Source organism: Molothrus ater, chromosome 2, assembly GCF_012460135.2.
Source record: "Molothrus ater isolate BHLD 08-10-18 breed brown headed cowbird chromosome 2, BPBGC_Mater_1.1, whole genome shotgun sequence".
Taxonomy (NCBI): domain Eukaryota; kingdom Metazoa; phylum Chordata; class Aves; order Passeriformes; family Icteridae; genus Molothrus; species Molothrus ater.
The window spans coordinates 115216754-115238603 of NC_050479.2; the positions used below are offsets into that span (position 1 = coordinate 115216754).

A 21850-nucleotide genomic window follows, 5' to 3' on the forward strand; every position below is an offset into this window, starting at 1 on the left:
GGGCTGGACCATTCCCTTCCAGCAGCCACTGCTGGCAGCCAAGCGTGAAGTCCCCGGGGCTGAGCCCGGCGGTGTAACCCTTGCTGGCCAGGGCAGAGCCACGTGGAGAGAGGCTGCTTTTCTTTGGATCCTCCCAAAATCCCCCAGCAGCTTCCCCCCAGGGTACTCTCTTGGGATCTGGCATCCTCCTCACAGGATATTCTCATGGGATCCAGCAGCCCTGCAGCATCATCATCCCCAGGAGGTTCTCCTGGGGTCTGGCATCCCCACAGCATCATTTCCCCAGGTTATTCTCTTGGAATATGTCATCCCTGCAGCAACATTCCCCTCAAAATATTCTCCAGGGATTTCTGCTCCCCATTCAGCTCCTTCTCCTGTTGTTGTCCCCACTGCTAGAAGCAACCGTTGGTGGCTGAGAACAGCATGGCCACTCTTGGCCACTGTGTAAAACATCCTTGAGGATGTTTTGGGTGAATTTGGGGGATATTTGGCAACATTTTTTGCCTGATGGACCAGTTCAGGTTTTTTTGTCTTCTCTGATCGTGGGCTGAAAATGTTCTGATTATCGAGCATTATAATTAAAATGGGTTAATGAGGAACCTCCTGGAGCTTTGGCTGCTGCCGCCGTGGGGACATTGGCAGGTCCCCAAGATGAGGCTGTGCACCTAGTGGCATTTCTAAATAATTAATATGTTTAGTTTATATAATATATAGGTTTATCTCAATAATTTATAGAGAGATATTTCTTACTCAGGCAGGTCCCTGTGGTGTCCTGGGGCCGGTACCTGATGGCCCCAATATCAGGGATGCTCTGCTGACCCCACACCCCGATACACCCCCAGCCCTGGTCTGATCCCAACTTTGGGGTGATTTGGGGTGGATTTTTACCAGCTGGGAGCCCTGTTTGGCTGAGCATGTCCTCAGGTGGATGAGCCACCCTGTGGAAGCAGACCCTGGGGATGCTGCTCCTCACCTTGCCTGAACCCTCCGGCCCCGGGGAACAGGGTGCGAATTTTCCCTTTTAAGGGCAACACCACAGCTGTATCTTCAAATCTCTCTCCTGCCTTGGGATTTCTTTGTGCTCCAGCCATATCCTAACTGAAACCAGGATTTTTATTTCTCCTTTTGATTTATTAGATGGTGGAGCTGGGATGTTTTATTTCAGATGGCATCAGCTTTGCCTGGGGGGGGCCTGAGGGGGACCGAGCAAGGGGGTTGCTTTAATTCTAAGTGAGAGCACTGAGGACCGGATATAACTTGGCACTGGGATGGTTGGCTGGGAGCAGGGATTTATCCCTGACCAGCAGAGAAGAAATCTCCTTTATTTTTTACTTTCAGATTTTTTTTCCCTCCCTAACTCAATGGGAAGGGCCAGTGTTGTGAAGCCGTGAGTCTGTATGGGGAAAGGGCCACATCCACTTGGGAATTTTGTGGGATGGGAGCATCCATCTTCTATTATGGTGGTGATGGTGAGGAGGTGTCCATCTCCAGCAGACTGTACTGGGAAGGGATTCATAATGGGGTCTGGCACCTCTGGAGTGATGCTCCCTTAAAATATTCTCTCCCAGAATATTTCACCCTCAAGATATTCCCCTTGGGTTGAGTATTCCTGCAGCATCATTCCCCACAGGGTATTTTCCCAGCTCCCATGGTTTGGTGGTGGCTTTGGCAGAGGTGCACATCCCACCCAGAGAGGTAACGTGGTGTTCTCCCTCGGGGGCAGCACTGTTTGTCCTGGGTGCTTTCCAGCAATTCTCCATGGGGCTGGAGCCATCCAGTTCATGCTGGGGGCAGAAGAACTCCTTCACCCTGTGCCTGATGATGGGCACCAGGCTTTTAATTCCTTGGGGGTTGTTAGCAGCACATCCCACTCTGGCGGATCCTGTGGGAGAAAAAAACCCCAAAACTCAAGGTAAAGACTTTTCCCTGCTTCCAGCATCCCAAAAGCTGCTGGAATGGGCAGCACACACAATGTGTGTGCATCTGTGTGCAGCCCCACAGAGCCTAGCAACAAGCCAGGATGCATTTAGGATACTTTTGGGATGGATTTGGGGTCCATTTGCTGCTCGGGATGCCAGACTGGCAACCCCTTGGATCTCTCTTCCCCCCATGGCTGAATCCATCTGAGGATGGAAAATTAGGTATGCTCGCTGTCCTGCTGTGTTTGTTGACTTAGCAGCACTCGGATTAAACAGGAAAATATTGATTTAAATATAGCACCTCTGGGGAGCAGGGGAGTCGTGGGAATGTGGCCTTCCCCACCTGCCGGTCCCGAGCGAGGCGGCCGCACCCCGGAAAAGCCATCAGGGATGGAGGGGATCCCGCAGGGAACGGCGGGGTCACGTTCCCAGGGAAGCTTGTGCAAATTTCCTCCCCAGCATCCTCCCTCCCGGCTCATCCCCCCTCCTCCAGAGGCTCCTCCTCACTGTGGGGACAGCTCAGAGGTCGGATCCATGCACTGGCCATATATTCCTGAAGTTTGTCATCTTTGGGCTCAGTTTCCCTCTGTTCCACTTGTGTGAATCCCCAGGTTTGGGGCTGTGGCTGGGAGTTATCTTGTGGTTTTTTGGTGTTACTGGAAATCTCTAATTAATTAAAGCAGCTGCAAGGGGTGAGGTGGGAGTGGGCAAATCTTGGCTTTCCTCTCCCTGCTCCAATGGTTTGCCCAGGTTTTGTGTCCCTGGATCTGCCGTGCTCAGCGAAATGCTGGGGTGGGGGGAAACTGAGGCAGCCCTTCAGAGAGGTGGGATGTGGGATGGAGCAGGGAGAAGTTGGCTGGGATCAGGGGATGCTGCCTGTCAGTGGCATGGATTGACCCTGGGATCAGTGGCACGGGGCCAGGGGGGTGACCCAGCCCAAATCCCCTTAACTCTGCCCATTTTTGTCTCTTTCTTTCCCCACTGCCAAAGTCCCTTATCTTAGCCCATTTCTTATTCTTTCCTTCCCCTGTGCCAAAATCCCTTATCTTTGCCCATTTTTTACCTCTTTCCTTCCCCAGTGCCAAAATTCACTTAACTCTGCCCATTTTCACCTCTTTTTTTCCCCTGCTAACAAAGTCCCTAAACTCTGCCCGATTTTTACTCTTCCCCAGTGCCCAAAATCCCCTTATCTCTGCCCATTTTTGTCTCTTCCTTTCCCTGTTGCCAAAATCCCCTTAACTCTGCCCATTTCTGCCCCTTCCCTTCCTCACTGCCAGCTCTTTGAACAGGGCTGCTTTGTCCCTTGTCCCCTCCACTTTAATTAAAAGCCTCTAATTAATTAGGCAGCAAGATCCACCAGGGGAGGGGGGATGATCCACGTGGGATGTGCATCCTTTGAGGCCTGTGCTGGTGGTGTGGGGCAGGATCCAGGCTTGGAGGGACAGGGTTAGCCCTGGGCTGAGCTGGTGCCGGGGGCTGGCCTTGGCCTGATCCAAAGGTCAGGCTCTTGGCAGGATCCAGGCACTGCAGCCAGGGTGGGAGGCTGGAATGGGCTCCCAGCCTCTGGAGGGACCCACAGTGCTGCAGCTGGGATGCACCAGCAGCTCCCTGGGGCTGGGGTGGGCACGGAGGGAGAGGCTGCTTCTGGAGCTTGTGCATCCAGGGAAATCCCTGGGATTTGCGTGCATGCCCAGTCCTGGAGTGCAGGGATACACATACAGGGGGTATGGAGAGGGCATGCTACAGGGACACTCACAAAGGGAATCTGGGGGATATTTGGCAGCATTTTTTGCCTGATGGACCAGTTCAGGTTTAGTCTTTTTGTCTTCTCTGGTCATGGGCTGGAAAGTGCTATGAAACCATCGAGCATTATAATTAAAATGGGTTAATGAGGAACCTCCTGGAGCTTCGGCTGGTGCTGCCTTGGGGACATTGGCAGGTCCCCAAAATGAGGCTGTGCACCTAGTGACATTTCTAAATAACTAATATTATTCAGGGAAGAGGTCCCTGGTGCAGGGATGCACACATGGGGTATGGAGAGGGCCCTGGTGCTGCGATGCATTCTCAGAGATGCACTGGCAGCCTGCCTGCACCCTGCCTGCATCTGTGCACAGATGCCTGGGCTTTTCCATGGAAAATCACATGCCTCCAAAGCTCCTGGGAGGAGGTGGCCTTGTTCTTCCATCTGCTCTTGCCAGGGAAGCAGCAGGTCGGCCTCCCTGTGATGTAACCTCCAGGTAACCTCCTGCCAAACCCAGCTGGGATGGAAGCTCAGAGCTTCCCAGGGCTTGTTCCTGCAGCCTTAATCCAGTATTGCAAGGGTTGTGGAATCCTTGGAAGTGTTCAAGGCCGGACTGGGTGGGCCTTGGAGCAACCTGTTCTAGTGGGACGTGTCCCTGCCCATGGCAGGGGGTAGGAACAAGATGAACTTAAGGTGCCATCTGGTCCAAACCGCTCTGTGATTCTCTCACTCTCTGATTTAGAGCCTTTCCCAGGGGTATTTCTGAAGAGGGAGCTTTCCCCTGGATATTGATCCCTGTGTGATCGGAGTGTCCAGAGAGGTCTCCCCTTGCTGAGCTCCCTCACCTGGTCACAGCAGGTCCCATGGGGCATCCCACAGCCTCAGAGCTCCAGCAGGAACTTCTCCTAAATCCAGGATGGAGAAGGAGGTGCCCTCACACGAAGGGAAGGTGCAGCAAGGCAGCACTGGGGTTTGGCTGGTACAGTTTCCTTTTCTCTCAGGGCATGCCCTGGAAAACAGGGAAAAGGAGACTCTCATCCTCCTGGAAAACAGGGAAAAGGAGACTCTCATCCTCCTGGAAAACAGGGAAGGAGATTCCCATCCTCCCATCCATCCATCCATCCATCCATCCATCCATCCATCCATCCATCCATCCATCCATCCATCCATCCATCTTCATCCACCTCCTCCCATCTCCATCAACCTCCATCCATGTCCATGCTCTCATCCAGCCATCCCCCTCCACCCATTCCCACCACCTATCCAGGACAACAGTCTCCAGGCATGATTTTCCAAGAGAACCTGGTCCATCTTCCAGGATGTCTCCTCCTGAAGGCTTGCACAGACAGAGCCCACTAAAACAAAAGCTTTGCCATTTCCACCATGGTGCTTCCAGGCCTGGATGTGTCCAGTGAGGAAAAATCAGCCACTTCCACCCCCTCTCCCTCAACGTGGCTCTTTTTAAAGCTCTGATGGTTGGTCCCGGTGGGGCTGTTTCTCCGGACTCCCTTGGTTTCCATGGAGAGGATGAGTGAGGAATTTCAAAGGGAATGGCTCCAGTAAATGAACTCTTCTCTAAAAATAGTGTGTTTGCTTTTGGTTCTTTGGGAACTGCAGCCTGGCCAATGGGAAGGAGAAGGAAAATCAGCATCTGGGTAGAAGTATTCCAGTAACTCCCTCTTTGTGCGAATTCCCGTTGGAGCCACTTGGCTTCCGGGGGAAGAGGAGGCTGATCCCAGTTCCTGCCCTCATCACCACCATGCCTGGGTGCAGCTGGGGGCTGTCCCCAAGCCTGCTGCTCCTCTGTACCTTGTGCAGGGTATTTTGAGTAGAATCCCTTTAATCCCAGTGGTGGAAGGATTGGAGGGAGCAGATGCTGGGCTTGTGTGACCCCTGTGTCCTGCATTGTCCTAGAAACCCCAGGCACATCCCTTTTTGGGAACCAGGAGATGGCCACCGCCACCTTCCACCCCACCAGTGACATCCAGGACACCAGTGAGCCCCAGCAGGACATCCCTGCATGGATGTGCTGGGAAAAGGACATTCGTGGTAGTACCCACCACCAGGTTTCCTCTGGAGGAGTCACCATCCCAGGGAGGGGACAGCCACCACCAGGTGCCCCCTGGAGAAGCCACCAGCCTGCTGTGGGGCCACCAGCATCCCTGCACGGGGCTGGAGAAGGTTTCCTGGTGGTGCCGTGGAGTTGCTATTTGTGACTGGCTGTTCCTGAGCCCTCTGATACTCTCCAAAAAAAACAAAAAGGGAGTTGTTTGCATGGGAAGATTGGCATCTCCGAGCCTGGGATATGGTTTCCTGCTTTTTTTAGCTGGAGTAGCAGCAGACTCGCTGGCCTGCCCTGATTTGGCATCCCTCTTCTTGCTCTTTTTTTTTTTTTGGAAGAGTTTCATCCTGACCCCTCGGCAGAAACACCGTCGCTAGCGGTAGGGGATCGGGTTTGGTCCTTTCGGTGCTTTTTGGCTTGCCCAAAACCCCGGTGAGATGGGATGTAGATGGCTCAGAGCCTCGGTGAGCGGAGAGGGAGCTCGTCCCTCCATCGTGCAAACCTGGCGCAGGTCAGTGGATGCTGAACCCCCCCTGCTCCCCTCTCCCCTCACCCCAGGGTGTGCTGTGACAGGGACAGGGCAGGAAAGCTGTCACCTCTCGCCCCGGCTGTGATGTGACGTGGGCTGTGGGCGTTCCTGGCGAGGTCTGTGCTTCCCCCCCCTCCCCAGATCCCTGCTTGCAGCAGGGTGAGGGGAGCACCAGGAGCTGGGAGGCTGTGGGGCACAGCTGGGTGAGGGCTGGTGGCTGTACCTCAGCTGCTTCCAGGCATGGATCCAGGCAGGAGGGACAGGAGAGATCCTGGCAGGGGCATGGAATGGGGTGGTCAGGTCTCCTGCCTCCTCTGGGTGTCCATCAGCTCCTGGGTGCTTGTGGATTTGTGGGTGCCCACGGACTTCTAGCACCTGTTTGGTCCTAGGAATCCATCTGTCAGCTCCTGGCTATCTGTCAGCAGCTGGATGACATTTCTGGGTGCCCATGGCACCTGGGGGGCCATCAGCTCATGGGGGCCTGTGGTTACTTCTGGATTTGTGAGTGTCCTGACACCTGTTGGATCCTTGGAATCCATCAGCTCCTGCATCCCCATCCCCTCTGGGTGCCCAGTGGCTTCTGGGTGTCCGTGGACTGCTGGGTACCTGTTGGATGCTGGCCATCCATCAGTTCCTGGGTGCCCATGGCCTCTGGATGCCTGTGAGTGTCTGTTGGCTCCTGGGTGTCCTTCAGCTCCTTTGTGCTTGTGGATCCATGGGTGCCCAGAGTCTCTTTGGGATTCTGGGCATCCATCAGCTCCTGGGTACCCAGGGAGTCCCCACTGGCTTCTGGGTGCCCGTGGACTCCAGGGTAGCTCCTGAGCAGCCATCGGCTTCTGAGCATCCATCATCTTTGACTCCTGGATACCTCTTGGCTTCAGGTGGGCTTGGAGTTCTGGCTCCACGTGGAGACCTGCATCCCCATCATCTCCTGGGTACCAAACAGCTCCTGTGCCCATCACTCCCTGCATGCCAGGCTGGCTCCCTCCTGGCTGTCCCAAGACTTCTGGCCCCATTCCAGCAGGCAGCCAGGGCACCTCCCACCCACCTGGATGCCAGGCTGGCATCCAGCAGTGATGCCAGGGAGTGCCAGCACTGGGTACCCCTCTCCCTGGCTTCCTTGTCCCCCAAAATCCTCATAACCGTTGCTTTTGGGGTGGAGTGGGATGTGGGGTCAGGCTTGTGCCAGCAGCAGAGGATGCTGGTGGGGGATCCAGGGATTCCAGTGAGCTGAGGGGGTGGAATTGCTCCTGTCCTGGTGGGTGCAGGGCCAAGCCCACTGGGAGGCAGCAGGGAAGGAGCAGGGGGAGGGAAGAAGAGCTGGGCTGACCTCAGCATCTGGAAAGCTGCGCTCTTGGGCCGTGGCCTGCGTGCCGAAAACCGGAGGCAAAAAAAACCTTCCATATTTGGTGAAAGTTGCTCCAGGACTCGGCAAAGGCTGGCAGCAAACGGGGGACCACAAGCCCCCAGCTCTGCCCTGGACCACTGCTTTTGTCAGGGCCCTGCAGACGTGCCAGGGGATGGATGGTAGCTGGGGAGGGTTAAATTGGGGTGAGCATCTCCAGCCCGGGTGGGAAGGGGGGCATGGAGAGGGGGGATCCATGGGGTGCTGCCAGCAGCACAGGGAGGATGCAGGAGATGCACCAGCACAATCCTGAGCTTCAGATTTTGGCAGAGGGGAGAACCCCACACCCCAGTGCCATTGGTGAAAATTTCTAGTGAAAATCCCACAGGAAAAGCCCCACTGTGCATTTAGAGGAGGAAATTTTGTTGCTTTGGGAGATGAGTCTCCTGCAGCTCCCCTTTCCCCATCCCACTGGCACTGCTCCCAGCACTGCTGCTCCCCTGGGCAGCACAGGGATGCCCAGCATCCTTCAACCCTGCCTTGGAAAACTTGCCCCAACTCCTTTATTTTTTATTCCCATTTTTTTCTCTCACACTTTAAAAGCAGAATTGCAGCCAGGCCGTGTCCTCCCGGGATGAATCACCGCAGCCGAGAAGTCCAAGAAGGGAAAACAACTGAATTCCCATGCGCTGGGGCTGAAGCTGCCCTGCTCCTCCTCCTCCTCCTCCTCCTCCTCCTCCTCCTCCTCCTCCTCCTCCTCCTCCTCCTCCTCCTCCTCATCCTCCCCATCCCAGAGGAGGTGGTGCTGCTAGGTTTCTCCATGGGAGCATCCCTGACCAAATCAATGCTCCTCTGTGAGCTGGGAGCCTGGGAAAAACCGCGGCCGAGGGAAAAGCAAACATCTCCAGCCCCGGGCCTGTGAATAAACACGGGAATATTATTAGTAACTGAAGCAGGGCTGAATCAGAGCTGCTGATTTATGCTCTTATTTCCTTTCAAGAAGTTACTCTTTGGAGAGCAGCTCGGACTTTCCTTACCCGTGGGAGAGCAGGGAGAGGCTGGGCAGGGAGGGAAAGCAGCCCCGGATGTGATTCCCTACGGCGTCAGGCAGGCTCCCTCTGCTGTGCCACAGGTCCTCCTCTTCCCATGGCAGTGGCTTCCCCAGGAGAGAGGGAGGGATTGGAAGCCAGGGATGAGGTGACACCTGGAAAAAGAGGTGACTTGTGCTCGGGGATGGCGGTGGTTGGTACCCAGGGATGGGCTGGCATGCCCCAAAAAGGTGACTGGCACCATGGAATGGAGGTGGTTGGCACCCAGGGATGGCAGTGGCTGCCATCCTCCAGCTTTATGGCATTTGTGGGACTTAGGGCAGAGCATCACTGATCCCAAGGGAAAGGCTGCTTAGGTTTGAAAACCCTACAAAACCCAATCCAACCTCCTGCTTTAATACTTCCCAAGAGGACAGAATGTGATTTTTTTTTTCCCCTCGAGTGATTTCCTGCCAGAGGCTGAGTGATGGAGGCAATACAGGATTGGATGGAATAGCATCATCCTGTTTTGGGAGATGGTGCCAGCCAGGGGCTTTTCTGGCTGCACGAGGAAGTTTTAGATGCCAGGACGATGCTGTTTGTTGCAGAGGTGTTTGCTCATTGCATTGGGATGGATGGAAGCCGGTCCAGCTTATTTCCAAGACTTTTCTTTCTGGAGTTTTGGTAGAAACAGAGCTGAGGATGTGTTAAAATTGTCAAGCTTGGGAATTCACCGTTCACTGTCCCCGCGGACCAGTGGCTCCCACTATGTCCCAGCTCCCTCTAGTGGGATCTACCCTGGGAACAAGCATGCAGGGAAAGAAAAGGTGCAGAAATTCCAGATTCTTTCAAACTGGGAATGCTGGTTTCAAGGAGGTGCCAAGATTCATGTACCTCCTAGCACAACCCTCCTGTGACACCCTAGAGAATCTCCCATCAGGAGCTGGCAGCAGGAACAAGCTGTAATTGAGGGAAAAACAACTTGTATTTATTTACTCTTTAAATTTTGGCATGTTTTGGAGGGGTGGGAATAATTTTGCTTGAGGCAGGGTTAGCTCCTCCTTCAGCAGCTGCAGGAAGGCCCTGAGCAGCAAATCCCACTCCCAAAGTGGTCTAAAACACTCCATTTTTCCCCCTAAATCTGGATATTTTTGCCCCAGACCAGGGTCTCAGGGACAAAATCCCTGCTGCAGCTCACTCAGGCTGTGGCTGGGTGAGTTTACACCAAAGAAAGGGAGAAACACTGAGTGCTGTGGGTGTGGGAATTTTGGGATGATCTCTGGGGACACAGAGATCCTCCTTGCCATGGGATGTGATTTTAGCATCCCAGACGTGGGGTGACAGCAGGAGGAACGCCCTCCCACACTGACCCGATCCACCAGGGTTTGGGACAGTGGGGCGAGTCCTCAGAGTGGCTGGAATCATCATCATTCCATGCACTGATGTGTGCAGGGGCTCCAGGGCCAGAATCTCTGTGATGGCTGTGATCCCTCATGGAATGTACATTCCTACTCTCCCTTTGGCCTTTGTTTGTTTAAAAAATGGATGTTTTAGGACTTTCCTCCATCCATGCCTCTTTGTTTGTGGGGGTGGAGGCAGGACGCAATATGCCATGGCCTTTTCCAAATGTTTTAGGATGTTTTCGAATCCCTGGGGATGCTCAGACTCCTCCTGCATCGATATTCCTGTGCAGGGAAAAGAGAAATGATGGGGTTGCTCCTAGGTTGAGCCTAGTTCAAAAATAAAATAAATCAAGATGGAAGAGTTCCCATCCTTCTTCAGGGCTGTATTTCCAGTGACAGAGGGAAAGCTGGGGGAAAAGGCATTTCCTTGGCCCCCATCCCAGGTTTGGGGTGCTGCTGAATCACCCCCAAACCCCTGGTGCCAGATCCTCTCCATCTTTGGGTTTTCAGGAGCATTTTGCCACGCTGGCACAAGCCTTGGGATGAGGATGAGTCCCTTGGCTCCATCCCAAGGAACTGGCACGCATTTCCCAGGAGGGTTTGGGGTTTTGGGAGAGGAAACGCTCAGGTTGGGAAAAAAAAAAACCAACAGGGGCTGGTCCGAAAGGAAATCTAAAGGTGTTTACAAAGAGCCGCGCTGCTAAAAATAACCGGCTCATATTTTAGACAGCCCTAAAAATAGGCAGCGCTGTTGGAGTGGCCAAACACTCCCAGGAATTTCCTGTGGGCTGCGGGCCGCCTGCAGGGGGGTCCGGGCTCGGCTGCCCGGCATCGCTGCGGGGTTCGCATCCCGGGGTGATGGAGAGGGGACCCCCGAGAGAACAGCGGGATTCGGCCTGGCTCCTTCCCTGCGCCGGGCAGGACGGGTTTAACCCTTCCGCAGCCGTCCCGTGTCACATCCCGAGGGATCCGAACCCACGGGAGGAAGGCGCAGCAGGAGTGCGAGTCCCCTTGCAGCGTTCCAGGGACACGCTGGGTGGGATGAAGGGATGATCCAAGGGGAGCGGGAAAGGCTCGGCTGCGATGGAGGGACCGGGCGGTCCCGGGGGAGGGCTCGGGGAGCGGCTGCGGGCGGAGCCGCCGGGTCACGGCAGCGCCGGGGCCAGCTGGGGCCGGACCGGGCAGGGACCGGGACAGGAACGGGAATGGGATTGCAAACCAGAGGGACTGGGGATTGCAATGCGGTGGGACCCAGGTTTGCATCCCTGGTGGGTGCGGGATTGGCGGAAGAATGGGATTGGGATTGCCACCCAAATTAACCAGAGATTGGAAAAGGAAGGGGATTGGGATTGTAACCCAAATGAACCTGGGATTGTAATAGGAATGGGATTGGGATTGCAGCTCAAATGAATTTGAGATTGCAATGCAGTTGGACCCAGGTTTGCACCCCTGTTGGGTGCAGGATTGCAAGAGGAATGGGATTGGGATTGCCACCCAAGTGAACCGGGAATTGGACCACCTGTAAAAGGAATGGGATTGGGATTGCAGCTCAAATGAACCCTGCATGGCAAGAGGAATGGGATTGGGATTGCAGCTCAAATGAACCAGGGATTGTAAAAGGAATGGGATTGGGATTGCTGCTCAAATGAACCCTGCATTGCAAGAGGAATGGGATTGGGATTGCAGCTCAAATGAACCAGGGATTGTAAAAGGAACGGGATTGGGATTGCAACCCAAATGGTTCTGGAATTGCAAAGGAATGGAGTTGGGATTACAGCTGTATAGGTCTGGAGTTGGAACCCAAATGGGCCCAGGATGGCAAATAAACAGGTCTGGGATTGCTACCCAGAGTGTTGCAGCCCCGCTGGGCCTGGATCTGCAACCCAGGTGGGTTTGGGATTACAACCCAAAAGCACCCAGGACTGCAAGCAGAAGGGTCTGGAACTGGAATCCAGATGGATCTAGATTAGCAACCCATGTTGCTCTGGGATTGGAACCCGAATGGATCTGGAATTGCAACAGAAATTAGTCTGGAATTGGAGCCCAAATAAAACAGAGATTGCAACAGAAGCATGTTTGCAATAGGATTCTGTCAGAGCCCAGGATTTTATCCCTATTGGATCCCAGATTGCAATGCAGATATGCCCAGGATTGCAATTGAGATGGGTTTGGGATTGCAGCCCAAATGTGACTGGGGTTAGCACCAAAATGAATCTGGGACTGGAGCTCAGAACAGCCCAGGTTTTCAATCCAGATGGCTCTGGAATTGCAATGCAGATGGATCCAAGCTTGCAACAAAACTGGTTCTAGGATGGCAGCCTAAAGGAATCTGAGATTACATCAGAAATGGGTCTGGGATTGGATCCCAGAAGAGCTCAGGTCTGGGATTGCAAACCAAATAAACCCAGCATTCCAACAGCTGGGATGACCAGGGCACTGCAGTTGTGGGAGCAGGAGCTGCTGCTGCCTTGAGAGCAGCCTCTTACCTGGGTGCAATTAGCATTCCCTCCGCCTGATCCCTGGGTGCATTGGCAGCTCCTGCAGCTCCCAAGACCTGTCCCGAGGGTCCTTTCTCTGCCTTCCCGGGGTGGGGTGCTCATCATCCTCACTTCCAAGAGGAAATTTACTGGCTGCAATTGAGAGGATGCAGCCCTGCTGCACGCCGTTGCTGTGGAAACGGGGTGAGCGGCTAATTAGATTTAATTAACGAAGCAGGAGGGGAGCGTTACAAACAGATCTGGGCAGGATGCATCACCCGGCCAGCAGGGATGTGGGTGCTGAGGTGGTGATGCCGTGGGGAGAAGGGGGCGTGCCTCAGTTTCCCTGCCTGCAAGATCCCTGAGCACCCCAGCATCACCCGTGCGTCCCCCATCCCTAAAAATCCCATGCCCCAGGAAAGCACCATCTCCCCCGCAGCATCCTCGCTGGGCAAAGCCTTTCCAGCCGCATCCCTCGGCGGGATCCGGCCCTGCCTGCATCCCTGCGTGTCTGTGTGGGCTCGGCTCAGCCTCCCGCCCGTGCCTGGCCCGCTCCGGGGGCCGGGGGCCCTGGCGTGGCCGCGGACGCAGGCGCAGCCTGGCAGCCTGGCAGCCCCGCTGCCGCTCTGCGGGAGGGTTTCCATCTTTCCATACATCCCCCCGGTTCCACATCCACGGCGATATAAATAGCGCCCCGCTCCTATTCCCCTCCCCGCCGCATCCCGGCGCAGCGATCCCGCTCGGGGCGGACACCTGGGGATAGCGGCAGGGAGGTGAGGCACACGGAGGGGATTTCTGCGCCATTCCTTGGGCCGCGAGGGACGGACCGACCCCCGGGAGCCGCATGCTGCAGATGGTGAGGACCCTGGCGCAGTTCACCATCGCGCTGGAGGACATGCGGGACATCGGCGACGGCATCGACGCGGCCTTCGCCACCTCCGGGCTCAGCGGCGCGGCCGAGGAGCTGCCGGACAAGGGCTGCGGCAGCCGCGGCGGCACCGAGGTGATGCCCCGGGGGTCCCGGAGGGGCGCCGGGGGGATGCGGGGCCGAGGCGGGGGCGCGGGGATGCGTCACGATCGGACACGTGTGCGATACCCGGCACCTGTGGGGTCTGCGCCGCCATGGCAACCGTGCCTCCATCCTCATCCTCATCCCCGTGCCTCCGTCCTCATCCTCATCCTCGGCTCGACACCCCCGGGATGCTCCCGCCCGGAGGGGGTGATGGGGGGCTTGGAGCCATCGCTGCCGCCACCCCCCCAGCACCGATTTACACGGCGGAGGCGTCGGATGGTGGGAAATACCCCAATTCCAGGGGCTGATCCCGGGGGTGCCGAGCAGGATGAGGCCAGGGTGAGGGGGGGGCGTCCCCAGGGAGAGCAGATGGGGGCTGAAGCATCTTCAGCCCCCCAGCAGAGAGGCTTTGCTGGCGTGAGGAATGCAGTGGGGGACATCCTGCCTTTGCCCATGGGTGGCTTTGCCCCAGCTCTGTTCATCCCAGTGGGAATTTGCCCCTGCTGGGGTAATACTGGTGCTGTAAGGGTGGAAAAAATCCCCTTGCCAACAGTTGGGCCTTATCCTGCGTCTCCCCACTGCTGCTGGAGCAGCTGAGCCTGGGCAGCTCCTGGGTCTGACCCTGGGACAGCTCCAGGAAAAAAAGGACCAGCAGGGAACTGCAGGCTGGGTGAGGGTTGGGGAAACTGAGGCAGTTTGGGGCATCAGATTCCCCTAAGCTCCATCCTCCAGTGAGCGCCCGTTCATCCGTAATTACAGCTAATTAATCCAGCAGTGAGAGTGTTCCTAAGCTCTCTAACCGAGTGGGGAGGTCTCAGCTGGTGTTCCCAGTATCACCATGGTTTCCTGGTTCCTGGAGAGCCTTGGACCCGTCACCAGTATTTGGCTCTAGACAAGAGTTTCCTCGGTGCTTGGTTCCACTGCTGGGGAGCAGGGAAACTGAGGCACAGCTCTGTCCTGGGATCTGGTCAGGATCCCTCTCCATTGCTCCCTGGGGACCACGAGGGCCATGGTGGGCTCTCTCCATGGTGAGGATGGCCAAACTTCTCCCTGTGGCTGCAGAGCAGCTTCACAGCTCATTGTGTCCCCACTGGGGAGGACATGGCCCCACGTGTCCAGGGGCTCATCCCAAAAGACTGAGGACATCTGGGGTGTCTCACATCCAGGGTCTCTGGTGATTCTGCACATGGAAAACTTCTGGGGTATCTGTGCACCCAGGGGCATCTCTGCAGCAAAAGCTTTTGGGATGTCTCTGCACCTGGAGTCTCTCCTTCCCATGCAGAACCTTCGGGGTGTCTCTGCACCCAGAATCTCTGGGGTGTACCCAAACACAAAACTTCTGGGGTGTCACTGCACCTCTGGAGCATTTCTGCATCCCAGCGCCCTTGGGGCATCTGCCACCGAAATCTCTTGGGGTGTCTCCCACCCAACAGCCTTGAAGCATTTCACACCCAGAACTTCTGGGGTGTCCCCGCTCCCAGAGCCTTTGGAACACCTCACACCCAAAACCTTTGGGGTGTCTCGCGCCCTGGGCTCTGGAGCGCTGGCCCCCCTGGCTGAGCTGCAGGCAGCGCACACAGGAGGGGTCCCTGAGCCCCACAGCCAAGGAGACCCCGACCCATCTGCCTCCCAGGGCTCCCCACCACCCCGCCGATGGTCCTGCCCCAGGGTGCCCGGGGTGCTGGGCGGGAGGCGAATTCCTGCGGGTCCGCTCGGAGCAGCTCCAGAGGGCTCCGGCTCCGACCCATGTAGGGCTGTGAGCTCCAGGGCGGGCTCCTGACGCGGCCGCGGAGGAAACCAGGCGTCTGTGCGCTCGGTGTCATGTACTTCCTAATCCTCCCGGATTCCTCCATCGGGCTGCAGAGGCAGCGCAGGGGAGCTGGACGCCAGCCGGGCTCTCCGGTGCGCAGGCAGCCCCGGCACGCAGCTCCCCCGGCCCGCCTCACCCCAAAACCTCTCGTGTGCCTTCTCTCCCCGGGCAGGACATGAGGAAACACGTCATCATGACCCTGCTGGACACCGAGCAGTCCTACGTGGAGTCCCTGCGCACCTTGATGCAGGTAAGGTGGCGTGGCCGGGGTGTGACACCCCAGAGCTCCCCCAGGATCCCCCCTGTCACCCCAAATCCTGGCTCTGGGGGCTGTGCCACGAGCTGGGTGGCACCGGGGGCATGTTGGGGACAGCGGGAGCAGAACTGTGACAGCAGTGTCAAGAACGGGGTGTGCAAGTTACCTCCGTGCCCAAAGCGAGCCTGTGACATTCACAGTGTGTTGTCACCTGGCAGGTAGCGTGTCCCCACATCTCTTGCCGTGCTTGCCTTCCAAAATCTCCTCCTTGTGTTGCACCCCATCTGCTGATGGCCCTGCCACGATGGGGGACCCCTGCAATCCCCCGTTCCCTCGTGCTCACGTTCCCTGCTGGGATCGTCACCTGCAGACCTGAGCCAAAGGTTTTTCTCAGGCTTTTTTTTGCTGAGCTGGTTCCAAACCCCCTGGAGCAGCCTGGCCCGAGGGTCCACCCCACGTTTCAGATGTTAATGAAGGTGTTTCAGCAGGTTAATGACGGTCAACGCCCTGCAGACGTCACCTGGCCGAGGTGTGGCTTGTCCCACCACATCCCTGCAGGGGGGGAAACACCACAAACTCCCAGCTCTGCAAAAGCAGTAGCGCCTGTGGGACCTCTGTGACAGTCCCCAAGGGCATGGGGCACTCCATCCCACGGGCTCTTCCCATAAATGCCCCAAAAGGATGCCCCCAAGGAGGACACAGATGTCCTGCAGGAGGGGAGGACCCTCTGGCTGCTGCCAGTGCAGACCTTGGCTTAGAGGGGCATGAGGACCCTGGCTCTGGGGCTGATTCTGGGGGAGCTGTACAGGGTTTGGGATTGGGGGGTGTCCCTGCTGGTCTTGGCATGGAGAGAGTCTGTCCCATGGTCCTTGCATGCTCTGAGGTGGGAAGGACACAGCTGGGAGCCACGGGGTGTTAATGCCTGAGCTCTTGTCCGTGGGACCTGACACAGTGCCACGGGGGGGACCTGGCTTTCTGACAGGGATCTGAGGGCTCCAGCTGGGACAGGATGCTCGGATCCTTGTCATGGCTTGGTGGCACTTAGCATGGGACAAGGACCACCTTGGAGCACCATCCTGCAGCCAAGCCAGATGGTGCACGGGCAAGCCCTGCCTGCTGTCCCTGTGTGCTGCAGCAAGGACTGTCTCCATGCTCTTCTTCCCGATGTGGGAATGCATGGTGCAGTCCATCCCAGCTCCTGCTGGAGGTGCTGGACACAGTAGGACGGGTGGAGGGAGTTAGGAGCCTCAGAATGGATTTGGTCCTTCTAACTTGGGTCTCCACAAGATATCTGGTGTCAGCTTGAGGAACGTGATCCCTGGGGAGTGGCTCCTCCTTGACCAGCTTGGTTGGAGAGGTCTGAAGGCACTGGAGATGGGTCCTGTCCTCACTGCTCAGCTCCATGGTCCTCCACACAGCCTGACAGTCACCAGCACCCTGTACTGGTTGGACTGAGTGGGTGGCAAGGCCTGAGAAGACCTTCCCCATCCCGCTTCATCCCCTGCAAATCCATCTCTCCCATTCCAGGGGCACTCCTCTGCTCTGCAGCTCTGCCCCATGGATGGAGGAGAGGGGTTTCATAGCAGAGCCACTCACCCAGCCCTGCTGAGGACCTGCTGGCCATGAGTATTGCTCCTTGGCCATTGTGTGGTGGTCCAGGGCATGACCCAGTGGGTGCACCCTGCTGGGCCAGCCCCTCCTGGTTCCAAACACCCTAAATCCCACCAGGAACAGTCCAGCATTTGGATCTCGGTGTTGCTGTGATTTCCAAGCTAGATGGAGGTGGTGAAGGCTCATGGCAGCAAAGATGGCTCTGGAGGCCCTGGGACAGAGGATCCTGTGCCGTGCACGTTCTTTGTGCAGGGCTGTCCCCCTCCCCACACAGCTGTGGGGATTCACTGAGGGACCCAGGAGGGCTGGGTGGCAAAAACCTGTCTGGTGCTGCTGATGGGTCCCAGCATTCCCTGGAGGAAGCCCCTGCTGCAAGGTGCCATCCATGCCCGTGTTTCCATGAGCTGAGGGATCCAGACTGGCTGGGGAGGGAGAGGGAACCTCCATGGATGCCGGTGCCTGTGCTTGCCCTCAGGGGTACATGAAGCCGCTGAAGCAGCCGGAGAACTCCCTGCTCTGTGACCCCTCGCTGGTGGACGAGATCTTCGACCAGATCCCCGAGCTGCTGGAGCACCACGAGCAGTTCCTGGAGCAGATCCACGACTGTGTGCAGAACTGGCACGAGAAGCAGAAAGTGGGCGACCTCCTGGTGCAGTCGGTGGGTCCTGGCGGGGCGATTCCCCCCGGGAATGTGGGTGTGCCCACTCCTGGGCACGGCCGCAGAGCAGAGGTTTGGGAGCAGGAGGCAGGGGAGTGATGAAAGGATGGGCCAAGCAGGCCTGGGATGGAGAGCAGGAGACGATCTCCAGGCCTGCTGTCTGCTTAGCATAAGGGTGGGAGCTGCTGCTCCCGTCTGGCTCTGCAGCTCCGCGTTTCTGCCTCGGGAGCACAAACGTCAGGGCTGAAAAATCGAGGTGGGCGGACGGCGGGTGAGCCCTCCCTGCGCCAGCCCAGAGCCAGAGTTAACCCTTGGGGCAGCCTCTTCCAGGCTCTCCCAGCGTGCCCGTGATCCATGATGCTGGATCTAGCCCTGTTTTCCCCCCACCCAGTTCTCCAAGGATGTGCTGGTGAACATCTACTCTGCCTACATTGATAACTTCCTCAACGCCAAGGACGCCGTCAGGATCGCCAAGGAAGCCCGGCCGGCTTTCATGAAGTTCCTGGAGGTGGGTCCTGGCTCCTGCCTCCATAGGTCCTGGCCACCATCTAGAGCCAGGCAGGATGGGAGTTAATGGGAGCAAATTTATTGCCAGACTGGGAATTCCCCCCCCACCTTCTTGGTTTTGTTGCAGAGGGTCACTTGGGATGAGCCAGAATCAGTGCGGGTGGTGTGGAAGTTTGGACCCCCAACCAAAATGGGTGATCCTGGCTTAGTGGGAGGCTGTGTCCCCACTGTGTCCCACCAAGGGGCCCATCCCTGTCCCTCATGGGTGTTTTGCAGCAAAGCATGCGGGAGAACAAGGAGAAGCAGGCCCTGTCAGACCTGATGATCAAGCCTGTGCAGAGGATCCCGCGATACGAGCTGCTGGTGAAGGTGGGTGACACCGGGGTGGCAGTGTCACACCAGCAGGGGGGAGGCCACGGCTCCTCCTCACCTCCACGCAGCTTTCAGGGCTCGCAGATCTCTCCTGACCCCTTTTCCCACCCCCTGTCACAAAGTTGGTGTCCCCAGGTGTGCACGTGGCTCTGCCCTCCTGGAGATGGTCACTCTGAGGACACTCCCCCTGCTGTCCCCTCACCCTCAGCCTTTCTGCTGGACATGTCCACCCCTCCCTCCCTCCCTGGGGCTGGTTCCCATCCCCAGCACCCAGAGCAGCGCGGGAGGGGCTCGGGCAGTGACGCTGGTGCTGGCAGAGGTGACAGCCTGGCCGTGTCCCCCCCTGGCAGGACCTGCTGAAGCACACGCCCGAGGACCACCCCGACCACCCTTTCCTCATCGACGCCCAGCGCAACATCAAGCAGGTGGCCGAGAGGATCAACAAGGGCATGAAGAGCGCCGAGGAGGTGGAGAGGAACGCCCGCATCGTGCAGGAGATCGAGTCCCACATCGAAGGGATGGAGGATGTATGTAGGGGGGGCCTTGCATGGGCTTTCCTGCTCCACAAAAATGTCCTCATTTCTGCTCTTTTGGGTCATCCCAGGCCACTTGGGTCACTTGTTTGCTCCTCCAGGTGCAGCTTTCCCCATTGTCATTTGGTTTTTATGGGCCCCTGGGGGTTTGGGAAGGGACTGGAGTCCCATTTCTGAGCTGGGGGATGCAGGAGCAGGGATGAAGACCACAAAGCTCCTTGCAGTGACTTCCCAACCACGGGTCTCCTTGTCCCCACAGCTCCAGGCTCCGCTCCGCAGGTTCCTGCGCCAGGAGATGGTGGTGGAAGTGGTAAGAGTGGGATCTGAGGGGAAATGGGACCACACCCTGGGTGGGCAGTGAGAGGCTGTGAGTGCAGGTGATGGGGTGCCTGTGTGCCCATGGGAGGCTATGGATGGATGGATGGGTGGATGGCACGGACAGATGGAAGAGCAAGGCAGCACATGGGGAAACTGAGGCAGGGCCCTCTCCCAGCACTGGCACAGATGGTCACTAACCTCCTGGTGTCTCCCACTGCTCCACAGAAGGCGGTGGGTGGGAAGAAGGACCGCTCCTTCTTCCTCTTCTCGGACCTGCTGGTGTGCACCACGCTGAAGCGCAAGTCAGGCTCGCTCCGCCGCAGCTCCATGAGCCTGTGAGTATCCCCAGGCTTGGGGACACCCCCTGCGTGCCTCTGCCAGCTGGCCTGGCTTTAGGGGGATGTGGCTGTGGGTGCAGCTCAGCCGTTCCCCCCCCAACCTCCCAGGTACACAGCAGCCAGCGTGATCGACACCGCCAGCAAGTACAAACTGCTCTGGAAGCTGCCCCTGGAGGATGTGGACATTGTCAAAGGTCTGTCACTGCCTGCTGGGGTGTCCCATCTCACCCCAAAACCCATGGCTGCCCCTGGCTGGTAGTGCCAGGGAGGGAGGGGTTAGCGCCGTGCGTGTGTCCCCACACAGGTGCCTCGCAGGCCACCAACAGGGAGAGCATCCAGAAAAGCATCAGCCGCCTGGATGAAGATCTCAACACGCTGGGGCAAGTCAGCAAGCTGTCAGAAACCCTCAGCTTCCCCCACCAGGTATGGGGATGGCTGTCCCCTGGTTGGATATGTTCCAGTGGGAACACATAGGATGTCCTCAGCCAGAGGGGACAGCCTGTGGCAGGGCTGGTGGCCATAAGCATCCTAAAGCCACAAAAGAGGTTGGGGCAGCCTCTTTTGGAGGATGCCAGGGGATGGACAGGGGGTTATCAAGCACGTGGCTTGTGGTGGCCCGTCCCTGAGAGCTGAAGTGGTGTCCCCGTCCCAAGGGCCTGGATGACGTGATCAAGGACCTGATGGCCGCCATCCACCGGGAGCTGTCGGAGAAGCAATCCCTGTCCTTCAGCATGGCCTTCCCCCCCAACAAGGTGGAGCTCAGCACCACCAAGGCTGACGGCACCGAGTCCTTCATCTTCGAATTCCCCAACCCCGACGCCCGGCTCGGCTTCGAGCAAGCCTTCGAGGATGCCAAGAAAAAGCTGGGTAACACCAGGGAGGGGGGAGCTGGACGTGGTGGTGGGCTTGGCATCCCCCCCACCCTGCTTTGGCAGACCCCTTTCCTCCATCACTTCTTGATCCCCCAATGTGATTTTCCCAGCTTCCAGCAAAAACTGCCTGGACCCGGAGTTCCTCAAAGCCATCCCCATCATGAAGACGCGGAGTGGGATGCAGGTACTCAAAGTCTGGGCTCAGGCACCCCACAGATCCTCCCCATCCCAGTGGTCTTGCTGCCAGACAGCTCCTGCATCCCTCCTGAATAACCCAACCTTCTGCTCCCTCGCAGTTCTCCTGCGCCTCTCCCAGCCACGGCAGCCCCGAGAGCTCGCACGAGGTTTGGGTTTGCAACAGCGACGGCTACGTGGGGCAGGTTTGCCTGCTGAGCATCCGCAAGGAGCCCACGGTGGAGGCCTGCATCGCCGTCTGCTCCGCCAGGATCCTCTGCATCGCCTCCGTGCCCGGCCTCAAGCGCGCCTACAGGTAGGACATGCCCAGCCCCGCGGTGCTGGGGGCTCAGGGCAATGTCAGGGCGATGCTGGAGCTGTTTCTCTCCCTTTTCTCCCTCGCTCCTTCCCTCCCCGGTGGCAGCAGGGAGCGTGTGGAGCCGCTGGGCAGCCCCTCGGCGGAGCTGGGCCCGGCGCCGCCGCCGGAGGATGCGGGGCCGCAGCCGTGCCTGCACATCTCCATCTCGGGCTCGTCGCTGGAGCTCTCGGAGCCCGTGGACGGTGGCAACAGGGAGCTGGTGCCCTTTGACAGCGATGACACCGATGATGAGTCCTCGCCCAGCCCCTCTGGGACGCTGCAGAGCCAAGCCAGCCACTCCACCATCTCCTCCAGCTTCGGCAGTGAGTCCTCCCCAGCCCCTGCTTAGGGAGAAATGCACTTTTTAGCCTCAAAATTATGGCTAGCTGCACTGTTTTGGCCTCCCTGCCTTGTATTCCTTGGGGGAATCTGCAGCTGGAGGCTTTTGAACCTGGGAAAAGAGATGTTGAGAGGCATCAGCCCAACAGTGTGGTGCTGGGATGGGGGGACTTCGGTGAAGCCTCGTG

General features: G+C 57.6%; 1 protein-coding gene across 2 annotated transcripts in view; it reads left to right on the top strand.

Moving 5' to 3' along the window:
* ARHGEF17 (Rho guanine nucleotide exchange factor 17) overlaps positions 1 to 21850 on the top strand; it is a 29228-nt gene that overhangs the window by 3858 nt on the left and 3520 nt on the right. The window contains exons 2-14 of one of the 2 annotated variants that reach the window (XM_036404196.2): positions 15499 to 15576; positions 17669 to 17851; positions 18243 to 18359; positions 18635 to 18727; positions 19081 to 19257; positions 19523 to 19573; positions 19807 to 19916; positions 20028 to 20113; positions 20224 to 20342; positions 20573 to 20786; positions 20902 to 20975; positions 21088 to 21281; positions 21390 to 21646. In XM_036404196.2, coding sequence (XP_036260089.1) covers positions 15499 to 15576; positions 17669 to 17851; positions 18243 to 18359; positions 18635 to 18727; positions 19081 to 19257; positions 19523 to 19573; positions 19807 to 19916; positions 20028 to 20113; positions 20224 to 20342; positions 20573 to 20786; positions 20902 to 20975; positions 21088 to 21281; positions 21390 to 21646 — 1753 coding nt within the window. The remainder of the gene's footprint in view (positions 1 to 15498; positions 15577 to 17668; positions 17852 to 18242; positions 18360 to 18634; positions 18728 to 19080; positions 19258 to 19522; positions 19574 to 19806; positions 19917 to 20027; positions 20114 to 20223; positions 20343 to 20572; positions 20787 to 20901; positions 20976 to 21087; positions 21282 to 21389; positions 21647 to 21850) is intronic. The other variant, XM_036404197.2, reaches the window with a different exon arrangement.